We start from the raw sequence: 14184 nt of genomic DNA on the forward strand, positions 1-14184 counted from the left end.
ATCTATCAGGAGAGGACTGGCCACAATGGCTCTCATTAAACTCGAATGGCCCGCAGAACTCAACTGATCGACATGATATCGGTGACCCCGGCTGTCACTTCAGCGGCGCCCGGCACAGCTCTCGAAATTCAAATATGCATCCCCTGTGCGACACACGACATGTCACGAAGACTGTGTGCCGATTTGATTGGAAGCCACGGTCTCACTGTGCGCTGAGCCCGCCGATCAGCCACTTCAATTCAGTGGAGCTTCCCTCGCAGCTCGGTTGAGTACGCACCACATATGACCCTAGCACGCAAGCCCAGCGTATTGGTATTCCCTGGGCCAACGTCTGAAATCTCAAGGGTGCTTCCAGGGTGTGCTCTGGTTGAGGCATATTCCAGTCCGGAGTAAGTATCTCATTTCACAGCGTCTTCATATCCCCCAGTCAATCCCAGTGCATGCATGAAAATAGACCTTCGTCAGCGTCACGAAAACCCAGCAACCGGTTGCACACGTACCTCACCGCGTCATTAGTCGAATGCATCTCAAACGTTGGCTGCCGTACAATAGCCCTCCCCGGAGTTACATGGCTACCACTGCTCTGATAATGCCGCAGAAAGATAGACCCCACTTAACCACAAAGTAACGGCGGCATAACTGTGATGCAGACGTATCCAACGTTTACCTGTACGTAGCCTCTGGCAACGCTCAGCAGCCGGGATCCCGACGATTTGCGGTGTGATCGCCAGCCGGGAACCTGTTTAGCCTGTGAGATTATGGCGAGGGATCGTCAACGCTGTGAGTGGCATCCGAAGCTGACGGACAATCCGAGTAGCCTCGAGAGATTCTCATTCACAGCCCTCGCGAGGACCAAACACCCCATGAGAGACTTCGCTGTGTCTGCTCCAAAGCACTCCCCACATCCGCATCGGTCGACATAGATAAAGTGCGCATCTCCGGTTACTGTACCGTGGTCCATATACATTCCATCCACTTGATCGTTCACCCGCCACGCGTGGGTTCGCGTCTCCCCCACGGAGTCTAATAGCTCAATGCGCCGTCTCCGCTACGTCGCGCAGGACCAAGGGGCGCACGACGCTGTCCCAGTTCTGCGCCCACGTTCCCCAGTGCTCCGGATCCTCCTCGCGCGCCGGAGAGCGAGGCGATAGTGGCTGGGCGTGTTGTAGCGACGATCGCAGCTCCTCAATGGGCTGAGAATGCGGATGGGACGAGAGCAAGCTCTGTGTAGCGTTGTCAAGGGAAGAACATTCAGGCGAGGGAAGCGGGCTTACTTCTAGTTGCTCGGCGAGCTGTTCTGCGTTGTGGAATACGAGTCCATTGACACCGTCTTTCACCAGTTCATCCAAGCTGCCACCGGAATCAATTGGCAATGTCATTCAGGCATATCAGAAAAGACGGACCATGCGAAGCCGAGCGCGCAGACAGGTAGACCACACCCAAACATATCGACCACCTTCATGGGCAAATCGAGCGCGGAAGAGCTCGAGTGTAGCGATACCCCAAGATCGGCGGAGCCTGATGACCACGTTAACATGAGAGGGACACACACGCCGATCTGGCGCACCGAGTAACAGCGGATAGTCTTCCGCTTCGAGCCACAAGCTCACGCAGCGAACGAACCGCCAAGCTTCCTCCCCGTTTTCTCCGCTCTGCATATTGCCGATCTTTTGCATGTACTCATCGCGCAGCGGACCCTTTCCCGTCACGATCACGAGCAATCTTGGAAGGCCTTTTCGCGGTGCATCCGCCCGGCGCTCTTGACTGAGTTCGCGGGCGCGCTTTTCGTATAGGATCATAGAGTCCAGGAGAATACCGAAATCTTCGTCAGGCGTCCACGACGTGCTGGAGACGATCAGCGCCGGACGGTCCGAGCGCAAAGCCGGCATGGGCGTAGTGCCCATCGCTAGTCGATCTACGCCCTCTTCCATGTCTGGTTCCGGGTCCAAGCTAATGCTGCTACCAGTATCGTCAGACGGGTGTCCGGGCTCTGAAGGGAGCAGGCTGGAGCGCGGCATAGAGGTGAACGCCGTAGAGTATGGCGGGCTACTTGGTGGGAGGAACGAGTTCAACGCCGGGATCGCCAAGACGCTGCGCAGCTTAAGGAAGAGCTCGTGCATCTCGCTCGGAGAGGCGCGGTGGAAGCGTGCTGGCGGTCTGTCGTGCAGGACAACCTTGATGCCTCTGGACACCTGAATTAGATACGCCAACGAATTGGTATGAATTACCTACTGCAGACCCCACTCCCTCACGAGGAAGTCGCGCATCGCTCGTGTCACGAACAGATGGGCGTAAGCAGTCCGTCCGAAGTACGACTCGAACCTATGAATAAGGCTGAGTACGCCCGGGAGCTCAGAGCGAGCGAACCGACAATCACCATCTTGCTATTTTGACGAATATGTGGTTGTCACCGAGCTTCAGGGCGAGGATACTGTAGCCCAGATTGTGCCAGTCAATGATGACCTTGCTGCCTCGGAGTCTGGCGACGAGCCAAACGAGAGCAAGGGTAGGGATACTAGGCGGATTCTGTCTTTTCCCGGTCGTGAGTGATGACCATCCAGGCCTTTCCGATGATCGTAGAGCCGCACCTGCACTATGATGAACTCTGGCGGGTGCGGAATGCGCACGAGGAGTGTGTTGAGTATGCTGAGTACCTGGTGTAACACCTTGCGAGGGGCAGCAACGATGAACGGCCATGAGGCAATATATCTGGGCGGCTGAGATAGGTAGAAGAAGCGGACATGGGGGATAGAGAGCAGCGACGAGAAAGGCTTTGCACCTGGAGAGCGTTCAATCACCAGAAGAGATGTCGCGTTCGCTACAAGTGCTCACCCGCGTAGCCAATAACGTACGTTTCAAAGCCAATCGACGCAAAGCTCTCCGCGTGGTACATCATCCGTGGACTCCTTCCAATGTCGCCCAGAACCAGGATGGCGACCGAACGGAGCGAGACTCGAGGCTGCCGCGCGCGCACGAGGTGCCATATCGACCAGCATACAGCACATACAACGAGAAGTATTTCGAGCGAGTGGCTCGGCATCTGCGTGCGGATTGAGAAATTGTCAGTCAGGACGGCGTAAGACAGTGAGCAGATCAAGAGTGGAGTCTCAGTACCAGTCTGGACGTTCGTGAATCGTCTCAGGACTAACTCAGGACGCTGTTGAGACGCGGTGGTTTGGCTGTAGCACTGGCAGCGACCGGCATGTTCAAGTTGGGGTTGGGTTGTGGCTCGACTGAGAACAGGACCACGTGCCTTAGAGGTGTCCAGACAGTCCTGAGTCCAGGCTCGGACATGTATTCAATAGTACTGTAACTCAGGCTGCGACGCCTTGAACTTCAAAGTCGTCGTCGATGCTCTAGTTCCAGTTCTACTTGCCATTCAATTGCGCTCTGTACTCACTCAGACTGCTTGGTACTTGACGCGGAAACCGTGGCTGTTTACACTAAAACCATGAAGGCGACTGCGTCAGCATCACAGGTCGACGATATACCCCTCCTCCAACTTGTGGAGTTGCTTCGGGCGAGAGTCGCAAGAGAATGGGTTACAACCAGGTCTGTACGCCAAATACTTTTCGTCACCGGCATCTCTGCTCATCTGTCCAAAGTCCATCTCTGGTACGTTCGCACTGTCGCCCATCCTGTTAAATAAACTCAGTCAGCCGTCGGACAGGCGAAAGAAGTGGCATCGTCGCTCCGCGCTGCTCTGCTGGATGCGCAGAAGGCAATGGACGTGACACTTCGCTTGCCTACTGAGATCCTTCGCTTGGTCTTCCAGTACGTGCCTGGATCCCCATTTGACGACTGGGAGGATTACCTCGATGGCCGTCTGGCCCATGTCAGGAGTTATCTTGTCCAGTCAAGCGATGTCGTGCCCCTGACGCACGTCTGCCGGCGCTGGAGGGACATAGCAATCAACATGCCGGAGCTGTGGACTACCATTGACGATACGAATCGGATACCTTACGAATGTCATGCGGCGCGATCCGGGGTGCTCCCGCTCAAGTTCTTCGTCGCAGATGAACCGGAATCGCATCCAGACGTTCCAAGGTGGCTACGTGCCCATGCGAACACTATTCAGGAGTTTCACTCTGTCGAAGCCTGCGGATCAACTAGATACGATTGGCGCAAGCTGCTGCGAACGTTTCTTCCCAACCTTCGCATCGCCACTCTAACGATGCCTTCAGACGAGCGGACATTTAAACTGTTCGGAGGGACAATCTCGCTGCAGGAGTTGTCCATGCAATCACTCGATTGGCTGCCGACAAATCATTTCCCCAACTTAACTCGGTTCTACCTGACACACTGGGCTGGGCATGGGCCCGACCTCCTCAACTTCCTGAAAAATTGCCCAAATCTCGTCGACTCTCTTTGGTGTGTGTCTTCTTCATAGACACACAGATGTTACCGTCTGAGGGCGTGGTCGTGGAGTTACCCCATCTTCGGCGGCTCACGTTTGAGGATGCCGATGAAGACAATGTTCAGCGACTCTTGCTATGCATTTGTGCGCATTGCGATGCCGCCTTACGCGTACGTACGTATGATGAAGAGTGTTACAGCCCCTTCAGCTGCGAGGACATCAACAGTATATCCCAGCTCCCCTCTGCCAAAACATGCACTAGGCTCGAGCTTCTTGTACACGCGCATCCCGAAGAGGCTGCCTTATCCTGTTCGGTGGCTGCTTTGGGGCAGACGTCCGGTGTTTACGTCGACGACCTGTTCGTCCTCGACCAAGGGGCCCCCAAACACTCGGAATTGGCGCGATTGATCCCCCTGGCTCAAATTGAGGAGCTGTGGCTCGTGGAAGAGCATGGATGCATGCCAATCCATCATATGGTACTACAAGACATGCTCCGCCCCATGAAGGCATTACGGAAACTCGTCGTCACGAGCCGACACCATGCGTTAGACGAAGTCATCATGGCCCTCTTGTGCCTACAGAACGAGCGGCCACCCATACAGGATCTCCATCTTCTTGTCAACTCACTACCACGGGTTGATGGTCCTCTCGTTCAGAACATCGCATGGCTCAGAGAAACGAAGATACCTCACGTTACGATCATGATCCCCGAGGACTATGCGGCGGGGCACAACCTTACCTTGGACACAGACGGCTTTGCATCTGTCAGTGTCCATACCTGTCGAACGATGCCGACCATTGCTCTGCCACCCGTCTGCGCGACAGAATCAGACATGTGGCCCGCATGGGACACTTTTCTGACGCCTCCATACAGAGTTTACTAGGGTACGTAGTACCCATGTTGTTTGGCAGCGTCTTTCAGGAAGGCTAACAGACATGCGTCGAAGGACAATGCGGGTGAAAGTGTCGATGAAAGCCAGAATACTGGGACGTGGGCGCACGAGAAAGCAGAAACCTGGCGATATGGCCTGCGATGGGTGCCAGAATAGTAATAGGGCAACCGTATGGGCATGCGGGATTTCTACGGATTAGAGACGCGAGTCGTGGCACGGGCCGAAATTGTATCTGCATCTCATGATTTCATGGGAGACAGTCTCGCCTTCGCCAACAACCGGCGTACTGAAATGAGTGGTGCTAGTGTCATTGCCACTACCGTGACTACGACCTGCAGCGAGAGCAGAAGACGGAGTCACGTGTCCGTGGCTTCGAAGAACGACTCGGGACGACGGACGGTGGGTGCCTCAGTCGTCCGAGTCGAATGGTGAACGTGTTCATTAATATTGTGCTCACCAGCATCTCAACGTTCCCTCACGCCTCGTTATTGGTTTTTGGGCAATCTCAGGATGGCGACCGAGGAGATCAGGCCAGTTTCATTGATCGACGACATACCACTTCTGCAACTTGCGGAGTGGACACGAGCGAGACTTGCTAGAGAAGTGGGCACAATGAGGTATGTGGTCCAAATCTTTGCGCAGGCGTATTTGAAAATGCTCACGCGGTTCTCAGTCGATCTCTAGTAAGTCAGACATAGTCTGTATACAGACGGTGTCGAATTGACTCCAACCTGGAACAGTTAGCGCAAGTTACATCGTCGTACAAGCTGGTTTACATGGAGGCACAGTCCGCGATGGACACGACCTACGAGTTGCCTCCTGAAGTCCTTGGGCTTATATTCCGATATGTCCCTGGATCCCCGCTTGACGACTACAAAGACGATCCAGACGATCACGCTCTCTGTTACAGGGACCATCTCATCCGATCGAGCGACGTGGTGCCCCTGATGCGCGTCTGTCGGCGTTGGAGAGCAGTAGCGATCAATATGGCAGAGCTGTGGACCACCATCGACGACAGGAAGCAAGTACTATACGACGATCACGTCGCACGGGCCAAGATATTACCGCTGAAGCTATTTATTCATTCCAAGCCACGTTCGGGCTGCCGACAATGGCTGCGCATGCATGCACCCACCATTCAGGAATTTCACTATATCCGTGCCGCCCAAGACGATCGCTATGCTATCTTGCGGGTATATCTACCCAATATTCGCGCAGCCACCTTGGTGGTGAACAGCGTGAACATGTACGACAACGAGTTTGAACTGTTCGGAGGGACGACGTCCTTGCGGGAGCTGTGCTTGCGAAGACTCAGTTGGTTGCCCACGAATCATCTTCCCCATCTTACCCGACTCTTTCTAGCACAGTGGCGGGGGACTTGCGACATCGCGCAACTCATGTCCTTTCTGGCGAGATGTCCGAACCTCGTCGACATCACGCTTTCGCGACCATTCCTTGGTCGAATAGTTACAGCCTCCGAGGACACAATCGCAGAATTGCCCCAGCTTCGGCGCTTGACAATGCGAGACCTCCCGCCAGACGAGATCGCAGCATGTTTGCTGCATATCCGCGCGCGTCCCGACACTGCACTATGCATCCGTACAACGACCGACCCGCTGACTGCCCAAGATGTCAGCAGCATATCTCGATTTCGCACCATCGCTTCGTGCACTATGCTCCATATCCTCAGTACGGGGGAAGGCGTTTTCTCATTGACTGCTCTAGGGCAGGCATCTGGGGTGTATATCGAGCAGGTCCATATTCCGGAGGAAGAATGGGAGGAGGCCCTGGCGCAGATCAGCTTCCTGCCCCAGATTGAGGAGTTATGGCTGGTGGAAAAGGGATGTTCGCCGCTGCCACACACGGTGGTTCACAAGATTCTCCGTCGCATGGGAGCTTTCAAGTTACGGACGCTAGTAACCACAGGCGAAGGCCTTCGCGAAGTGAGCGCTGCTTTAGTCGCGTGCTTGGGCGATAATCGGCAAGCTATACAAGACATCCACGTCTTTATCAACAGACAGTCAGAGAACACTGACGACCCGTTCGCGCAAAGCGCGATGCGGCAGAGATTCATTGTCAACAACAATATCATGGCCACTGCGACAGACTTAGCGGGGGTCTCGGAAATTGTCCGTTCCAAGACAAGTGAGAGGAATCCATGTATGAAGCTGCCCGTTGTGTGTGCAACGCAGTCCGAGCTTTGGCCGGCCTGGCATACCTTTCTGACCTTGCTATGACGGTGCGTGTTGACCATTTGAAAACGTAATTTAAGGCTCAATGTTGAGACTAGGAAGAGTAGCATCACGAAACGTAGATGCGTACTAGGCCAGGACCATGAACGTCACAGTGTTTCGAGGTCGTCCGACGTTGCAAGGGTCCGTATTGAGAACGCATATGGTACAGTGGTTGGTGAGATGGCATTTACATGCGAAGCTTCTTCTCCATTTCCGCGTGGACATCCAACGGCTGCGCCAGCTCTGATGCTGTAGGATAAATGATATTTAGCGCGATATAAATGAACAATAGTTGATAACGAACCTGGCATCATGAAGTCGGCGCAATCGAGCGTCTCGTCGCGCCCCATGAGAATATCGAGATGTGGGTTAGACTGAGGAAGCGCGGGCATGTGAGGGTTCTAAGGGAGGATTATCAATGCTATGACCATCGACGTATAGCCTACGTTCGATTTCACTTACACGAGAGACAATCTTGCGCTCCATCAACATACGCATCGGCATGTGAAGACCAAATGTGTTGCGCTGCATGGTCAGCTTCAAGTTGTCTTGAGTAGCGTCCCACTGATCGTATTCAGAGATGATGGGCAGACCGAGATGAAGGTTCACGCAATTCAGCAGTCGAGCTCTACCACAAGGCAAAACACATACGTTTTCCAGTCGCTCCCTCAACCCTCCCCTGGTCTTGTTCTCCGCTGCCAAGCTACGCGGACCATACCGGAGCGCATCGTGCAAGCCGAGACTGTTGGCGGTGTCCCGGATCGAGGCCGACTTGGACGCGTTAGCGGGTACAATGCGATGCGATGGTTCCTAGACCGACGAGGTCATTTGAGCGTGACAGTTTCATGAGATATCTGGAGTGAAACCAACCATGGGTGTGAATATTCCGTGTACAGACGACTGACGGTAGAGTGGTGGCGAGAGTGCAAGGCGCGAGGAGCTGACGCGTCTGTGCAGCGCGTGTGCACTGCCAAACATGGCGAAGGCGGATTGCGAGATCGTGATCTGAGATTTCATCTAGGCACTACCAAATCGGGTATCGCTCGAATCTCGAGTCCTCCGAGTCGACCGCCGGCCTGGACTGTCCGCGTTGCTCCTGTGCCCTTAATTCAGGTCGTCCCTCCTCGAAGCCAACACGGAAATACTGAAAACGCAAAATGAGCGAGTGAGGTATTTAGTATCTCTGTGTCACGCACACAGACTGACCAGTTAACTCTTTTGGAAGGCGTTCGGGATGCAAGGGAGCGGCGGAATGGCCCCTTTGTCATACTCCAAGACTTGGCAGCGAAATGTGGTTTGAACGTGGGGCTTCATTTTCTGCCCTGTCCATCGACGCCGGATAACGGCTATGTCTTCGGTATTGTCTCCGACAACAGCGAGTCTCCCCTGAGATCGGGCTCTCGGTATATAGCTCTGTCGGGGTTTCCTAACGTTAGCGGGCTACCCCTTGTACTCTACCAGCCCTCTGCCCTCTCTTTCTTTTGCTCTCTGCAGCTGGTTGTGCTTCTTTGTCTCTCACTGGATAGCTCATCATGATACGCCTACTTTCGCACCCGCCCAAGAGTGAACCAACCAGCAAGAAAGATCGCACCATTCCGTCTAGATATTATCGTCTGCGCAACGCACTCCCTGCTCTTTTTCTGGTCTCTATCTCGTTCCTCACTGCTTGTATGATATGGAGAGATGCTACCAGGTCCACACGCCATACGGGGACACCTGGCGATCATGACGACAGGGCGGCGGTTCCTTCGTCACCTTCCTTCGCTGACAGTCCACCACTGTTTCCGCCAAAGGTCCCACCACATCTTAACCCCCTGGATTACGAGCACGGTCCTTTGCGTGGCCCTTCAACAGCACATTTTAGAGGTCAGTAACAAGCTCGAGTTTGCTTCCCCCTGGTTCACAGAAAGGACAGACAGCCTCAGAGACGACAGGAAGTACCTGACATCATGGCTGGTGGCCGGATTTAGTACGTGTATATCGCGCACCCCTCTCGTCCCCACTGACTTGTTTATAAAACTCAGCAAATGACTATATGACGATTGTGCGTACCGGCCATGTTCCATCGTACTCTTCCGCTCTGATGGGTTCTGTAGGGCAATATGATATACTTGGCCATGATCACCTCGCGTGTCCCTGTCATCCCTCCATTTACATCGGAAATTGGCGGCGACCGTGTCCCCATTCCATTCTCCGAAATCTTCGATTTGCCCTATCTCCGCACGACGCTCGGTATTCCTGTTCTAGAATGGCAGGACATCAAGAACAACAACCTCGCCGCAGACTTGGACGCTCCTCCTGATGAACTCGGATGCTGGAGTCTTTGGCAAGCGCAGAGTATAGGCGCAGATTCACCGAGAGGTAGCTTCAGCACGTCTACGCTAGGCCTGGGTACGTCATCATTCCGTCCGTGAAGAAGCTCGCATTCAATATCCGCACAATAGACATCTCGTACACCCGTGCGCCGGATTGGATCAAGCTCCTTCCGGGATTCCAGCACGACATGCATTCTAGCTTCTGGTCTCTTGCACGCCTCGCCTTTCCAGAGACGCGCAATGAAATCTTGGCGAACCCGGCTGCTCATCCCACATTACCCACTCAGTCGGGCAACTCCCTCCCCCCAGACGATCAGATGCTCTGCTACGATATACTATACTACGTCGTCGGGGCCGTGGTGAGTCGCATGACCGTTGAATACGTATAATACTGAGTATGACCATGAAAGCCCTGGGAGTACGAGTTGGATCACAGCCCGATGTGGCGCTTCGTCGTTCAGCACTTCAAGTTCACGCAGCGTCTGGAAGACATCGCAGGCGCTTATTTGCGCCGTACATTCAATGTCCCAGATGGTCATGAGATCCCTCCGGTACGTCTTCCCGGCGCTTTCATGTCTATACTTCTCTGACGGCATGTAGTACATAACCGTGCACGCACGACGCGGCGACTTTGCTGATTGGTGCGGTGGCGTCTCTCGCGAGCAGTGCTTCCCGCCTCTTTCCGCCTTCGCGCAACGCGTCTTCGAAGTTCAGAACGAGCTCCGGAGCAGGCAGGGCATCGAGGTGACGAGAGTCATCATGACGGGCAACGAGAAGGATCCGAACTGGTGGAACTCCGTGCACGAACTTGGGTGGTTGAAGGTCGACCACGACTTGGAGCGCACGGTCGAACTCTACGGCAAATGGTTCGTATCCGGCTTTGTTGTGACCGCGTCTTGGCGGGCACGTTGCTGACGGTTGTGGGTCTCGGCCCCTGCAGGTATCCTGTTATCCTGGACGCAATCATCCAGTCTCGCGGTATCGGTTTTGTGGGTACGGATAGGTCGACGTTTTCGTCGCTTGCACGGCGACGAGTGGCCGAGTGGAACAACGGAGCGGTACGCACTGTAAAATGGGGGCGGCCAGAATCGGATCAGCACTAGATATTCAGTTCTTGTCGAATTAGTAGTATTCATCGCATCTGTACATGTACTTCGAGCGAGTAAGTAGATTTCTACGTAAGTTATATGTAGGGATTAGGGAGAGTATTGGGTCACTGGTCACTAGATACGTGTACTTACGAATTACTGCAATGTGCCGCTCGCTCCGACTCTGTTATTGCTCCTACTCGGAGTGGTAGTGACTGGCTATGGTACGCTGTAAGACAGCATGCAGGTGCACCATGACGATATGTCAGAGGGTACTCACTTGCAAACACACAACATCATGATGCTACGGTCCTGTTGTTACTTGCAATTGCTCTCCGACCTGCAACAAGCCTTCCAAGCTTCAGGCTTTGCAGACTCGTCGCCAAGGCCATCGATTCGATGAGCAAAGAGCACAGGATCATACACACGAGATCATACACACGCCGTCAAATGTGCCGACCAGTGGTCGCCATTCATTCACTGACGCACCGCACACGTACTTCACCGATACTGACTTTACCCGTTAATAACCGGCGTGCATTCAGCTGCTCGTAGCGATCCTGAGCTTGCGGATACGATTAGTATGACGAAACACAAGTGTCCTGTTGACACACGCAGTGCCCGAATACAATTGGATGCACCCAGCATCAATGAAAACCTGTTCTATAACAATCAAATGTCTGTCTCGAGCACACAACATCCATAGCTCCGTCCCTCCAAAGATAAGATGATCATGTGTGCTACATACGAGCATAAGTGGGCGCGAATGCCTTCCCCGACAGCAACATATCGACCCGCGATACAGCGGCGGGGCCATTCTGTACGTTGAGACCGCACAACAAGTTAGCAGAGCGGCCTACTGATGATGGTTCCATACTCACGAACCCCATGCAACGATACAAGCCAAGATGATGTAGGGCTGCAAGGATGTCAATCCGTGCTGCCTCGAGGACCGTCGGCCCCGGGGTGCGCATCCTCTCCGGTGGTATTCTTCTGCTCAGCCTGCATACTTTGATGATGTATCTCTTCCATGTCCTGCCTCCAGCTGACGAATTCTTGGAAGTCATGCACATTGCTTCAAGACACTCAGCTTTCCCTCGCAATTTGACGACTCTATAGTACTACGTACCTCAATATACCTCGTCCGCGCGAGTGTGGCATCTTCCGCTTGACGAGCCCGTCCAGCCGATCGTACTGTTCTTGTAGCGCCGCGGCTGAACCCATCCCAACAAACTCAGACCCCGTTGTCCAAGTATCTTTATCAGAATTAACGCCTATACAGACGCCGCGCGATGCAATAGTACCGGAGAAGCGCTTCTCCTGCAGTATACTGTCCAATCGCGCCAGAACACCATCCTGCTCCATTGTCGTCAGCATTCCGTCCAAGACATCGGTCATCTGGTCTGTCTGAAACGCCAACACAACGCACATAGCCTTGAAGTGTTTCGAGACGATGTGAGACAGGATATGCGGGATCCAGGACCATGCTACGAATGGGGGGTACAGGTAGATCTCCAAGCGCCTCAGATTGTCGTGATGTGAAAGGTTGTAATGTCGCTCTGTATACAGGAAACAATCAGCAAAGCGGCTCCAGAGAGAACTAAGCAGACTTTCCGACTGCAGCATCAATTGCACCATCAGGAACAGGAGAACTGGGATCAAAATGGAACTGAATCGTTTCTGCAGATGTGGAACTCGCGTCCAGCAAAGGCTGGCTTCTGCTGGCTACCGAGGATGGATCTAACTCGTCATCCACCGCAAGACCGAGATCGCGCACTCGAGAAGCCCGGCTGATCTGCACGCAGAGGTCTTCGACTGCTGGTGCAACCCATCGCACATCGAGATCCTCCAGATTTGCACAGTTCAGTGGGAGGGAGACCGGGGAGACGTGCTGTTTCTGCAAGCAGTCAACCTTGATGCACAATAAATCCCTAAGCCGCGGGAGTGCTAAAACGAGGTGTGATAGCTGGGTGACGTTCGACAAGGTGATATTGTGGATCTTTAGGGTGTCAATGGACCTGAACGCAACCAGGTAGCCGATGTCCTTTATTCGGAGCGAGCCGATGGTCCACTCGGCGTCTTCAATGATGATCCACCACAACTTCGGAGCCTTGCCCGCGAACATGGCGGCAAACGTCCCCAGGTGCCTGATCGGTCGACGCTTCCCGGGAGAACTACCCGATATAATGACCTGTTCAATGACCTCACGGAGGCGAGGTTTTGCACTGAGTGTCTTGGAGAGCGAGAGGACGTCCTTCCGGTCTCGTAGATAGACGCGTTGACGAAGATGGTACCACGTCAGGTAGTACCAGTCTTGGCATACGAGCGCGCAGGATGCGAGAGTGGACAAATATGGCTCGCCCTTTGTAATAAAATAACCCTTTTTCCATCCCACAGCTATGTGGTCGATGATGCGTTCACAGACCTCCACAGGAAGTCGCGGATCGAAGGTCCGTGAGAGGAGCCCTCGGACGTTGACGAAGCTGTCCTGTGATCCACATGTGTAAATTATGATACCCGCGACTGGACGGTGACGCTTACATCGACTCGACTTTGTCCATTCCGTTGACGTGGGATGTGCGCGATGGCGATGTGAACGCGCTGTCGCACCGATGACGACAACCACGCAGACCCTCGACGATGGAAACACGTAACTAATAGCAGCTTCTCAGATTGCGGCTCTCCAAGAACAAGCATAGTACGCTAACATACCACCTGATATCCGGTATGTATACTGGCTCAGTTACACGACAAGCCAAGATGCGCCGTCTTGGTCGTCGGTTCGCGCGGTGCTGGCGCCCGCTGATGGTCGCGACGCTAAAAGGAAAGCACGGTGTCATCAAAGATATTCGTTGGCGAAAGCAGAGTCGTACCTCGTGAGGACTTTCAATGGCTCTTGGTGTGCGCTGCAAAAACTCGAAGCTGGACGAGGGGGAGAGCGCAGGGAGAGCGAAGGCAATGATCAGTAATGTATATATGCATCGATATAACGTAGCGCTGACTCGCGGCGCGTATAGAAGCCACGAACTTGGACACACGAGGGTGCAGGTGGTTCTTTACCCTCAGTGGACACCGGCGTGAGATCGAGACTGTTCGCAGCTGATGCGAGGACAGCCCTCTACAGCTGAAGCCTCTGCAAAGTGATACTCACGTCACTACCATCTAGCGGCGATGCACGAGAAACGCATACAGAGGACTGCTCTGCTTGGATACAGTGCACCTCATTCTGGTGAGCGCGTGTGAGGCAGGCGTGTCTAGTAACCTTGAGCCTGTTCAGCGAAGGCTTATCGATCATCA

At 53.9% G+C, this 14184-nt stretch overlaps 6 protein-coding genes across 6 annotated transcripts; 3 read left to right on the top strand and 3 right to left on the bottom strand.

Moving 5' to 3' along the window:
• Nucleotides 1–1031: 1031 nt before the first annotated feature.
• On the bottom strand, nucleotides 1032–3040 carry B0H18DRAFT_872213 (glycosyltransferase family 33 protein; the record flags this gene model as incomplete). Its single annotated transcript, XM_048040212.1, has 8 exons — nucleotides 1032–1223; nucleotides 1275–1350; nucleotides 1404–1518; nucleotides 1568–2184; nucleotides 2233–2322; nucleotides 2378–2526; nucleotides 2589–2779; nucleotides 2833–3040. The coding sequence occupies 8 exons, from the start codon at nucleotides 3038–3040 to the stop codon at nucleotides 1032–1034; spliced, it is 1638 nt and encodes a 545-aa protein (XP_047896523.1).
• Nucleotides 3041–3304: 264 nt separating this feature from the next.
• Nucleotides 3305–5555, top strand: B0H18DRAFT_990893 (uncharacterized protein). The gene is made up of 5 exons (XM_048045021.1): nucleotides 3305–3615; nucleotides 3671–3774; nucleotides 3841–4375; nucleotides 4399–5242; nucleotides 5305–5555. The coding sequence occupies exons 1-4, from the start codon at nucleotides 3538–3540 to the stop codon at nucleotides 5239–5241; spliced, it is 1560 nt and encodes a 519-aa protein (XP_047896524.1). The 5' UTR covers nucleotides 3305–3537; the 3' UTR covers nucleotide 5242; nucleotides 5305–5555.
• Nucleotides 5556–5676: 121 nt separating this feature from the next.
• B0H18DRAFT_102717 (uncharacterized protein) lies at nucleotides 5677–7539 on the top strand. Its single transcript, XM_048029864.1, has 3 exons — nucleotides 5677–5867; nucleotides 5924–5933; nucleotides 5991–7539. Exons 1-3 carry the CDS (start codon nucleotides 5761–5763, stop codon nucleotides 7485–7487), a joined length of 1614 nt encoding a protein of 537 aa, XP_047896525.1. The 5' UTR covers nucleotides 5677–5760; the 3' UTR covers nucleotides 7488–7539.
• An 84-nt stretch (nucleotides 7540–7623) lies between these two features.
• B0H18DRAFT_102693 (proteasome maturation factor UMP1) lies at nucleotides 7624–8429 on the bottom strand. Its single transcript, XM_048029845.1, has 4 exons — nucleotides 8355–8429; nucleotides 7947–8294; nucleotides 7789–7885; nucleotides 7624–7733 (listed from the first exon to the last, which is right to left on the bottom strand). The coding sequence occupies exons 1-4, from the start codon at nucleotides 8355–8357 to the stop codon at nucleotides 7672–7674; spliced, it is 510 nt and encodes a 169-aa protein (XP_047896526.1). The 5' UTR covers nucleotides 8358–8429; the 3' UTR covers nucleotides 7624–7671.
• A 143-nt stretch (nucleotides 8430–8572) lies between these two features.
• B0H18DRAFT_990914 (uncharacterized protein) lies at nucleotides 8573–11192 on the top strand. The gene is made up of 9 exons (XM_048045022.1): nucleotides 8573–8654; nucleotides 8710–9350; nucleotides 9400–9453; nucleotides 9509–9528; nucleotides 9581–9875; nucleotides 9929–10158; nucleotides 10210–10350; nucleotides 10400–10665; nucleotides 10740–11192. The coding sequence occupies exons 2-9, from the start codon at nucleotides 9017–9019 to the stop codon at nucleotides 10900–10902; spliced, it is 1503 nt and encodes a 500-aa protein (XP_047896527.1). The 5' UTR covers nucleotides 8573–8654; nucleotides 8710–9016; the 3' UTR covers nucleotides 10903–11192.
• A 280-nt stretch (nucleotides 11193–11472) lies between these two features.
• Nucleotides 11473–13483, bottom strand: B0H18DRAFT_1208961 (uncharacterized protein). Its single transcript, XM_048036296.1, has 5 exons — nucleotides 13429–13483; nucleotides 12523–13370; nucleotides 12017–12446; nucleotides 11773–11962; nucleotides 11473–11705 (listed from the first exon to the last, which is right to left on the bottom strand). Exons 1-4 carry the CDS (start codon nucleotides 13446–13448, stop codon nucleotides 11818–11820), a joined length of 1443 nt encoding a protein of 480 aa, XP_047896528.1. The 5' UTR covers nucleotides 13449–13483; the 3' UTR covers nucleotides 11473–11705; nucleotides 11773–11817.
• Nucleotides 13484–14184: the final 701 nt, after the last annotated feature.

Source organism: Fomitopsis serialis (assembly GCF_022376445.1).
Source record: "Fomitopsis serialis strain Sig1Antser10 chromosome Unknown B0H18scaffold_14, whole genome shotgun sequence".
In the NCBI taxonomy this organism is placed as follows: Eukaryota; Fungi; Basidiomycota; class Agaricomycetes; order Polyporales; family Fomitopsidaceae; genus Fomitopsis; species Fomitopsis serialis.

Excerpts from the sequence above, each read along its gene's own strand:
- B0H18DRAFT_990893 (XM_048045021.1), top strand. The coding sequence starts at position 3,538 with ATGGGTTACAACCAGGTCTGTACGCCAAATACTTTTCGTCACCGGCAT. Across the intron at positions 3,616-3,670 it reads CTGTCCAAAGTCCATCTCTG|GCGAAAGAAGTGGCATCGTC; the intron begins GTACGTTCGCAC and ends GCCGTCGGACAG. Across the intron at positions 3,775-3,840 it reads ATCCTTCGCTTGGTCTTCCA|GAGTTATCTTGTCCAGTCAA; the intron begins GTACGTGCCTGG and ends GGCCCATGTCAG.
- B0H18DRAFT_990914 (XM_048045022.1), top strand. The coding sequence starts at position 9,017 with ATGATACGCCTACTTTCGCACCCGCCCAAGAGTGAACCAACCAGCAAG. Across the intron at positions 9,351-9,399 it reads TTCAACAGCACATTTTAGAG|ACAGCCTCAGAGACGACAGG; the intron begins GTCAGTAACAAG and ends CAGAAAGGACAG. Across the intron at positions 10,351-10,399 it reads ATGGTCATGAGATCCCTCCG|TACATAACCGTGCACGCACG; the intron begins GTACGTCTTCCC and ends GACGGCATGTAG.
- B0H18DRAFT_102717 (XM_048029864.1), top strand. The coding sequence starts at position 5,761 with ATGGCGACCGAGGAGATCAGGCCAGTTTCATTGATCGACGACATACCA.
- B0H18DRAFT_102693 (XM_048029845.1), bottom strand. Across the intron at positions 7,886-7,946 it reads AGCGCAAGATTGTCTCTCGT|AACCCTCACATGCCCGCGCT; the intron begins GTAAGTGAAATC and ends ATCCTCCCTTAG. Across the intron at positions 7,734-7,788 it reads CGCCGACTTCATGATGCCAG|CATCAGAGCTGGCGCAGCCG; the intron begins GTTCGTTATCAA and ends TTTATCCTACAG.
- B0H18DRAFT_1208961 (XM_048036296.1), bottom strand. The coding sequence starts at position 13,448 with ATGGACAAAGTCGAGTCGAT. Across the intron at positions 13,371-13,428 it reads ATGGACAAAGTCGAGTCGAT|CTTCGTCAACGTCCGAGGGC; the intron begins GTAAGCGTCACC and ends ATCACAGGACAG. Across the intron at positions 12,447-12,522 it reads CAGTTCTCCTGTTCCTGATG|AGCGACATTACAACCTTTCA; the intron begins GTGCAATTGATG and ends TCCTGTATACAG.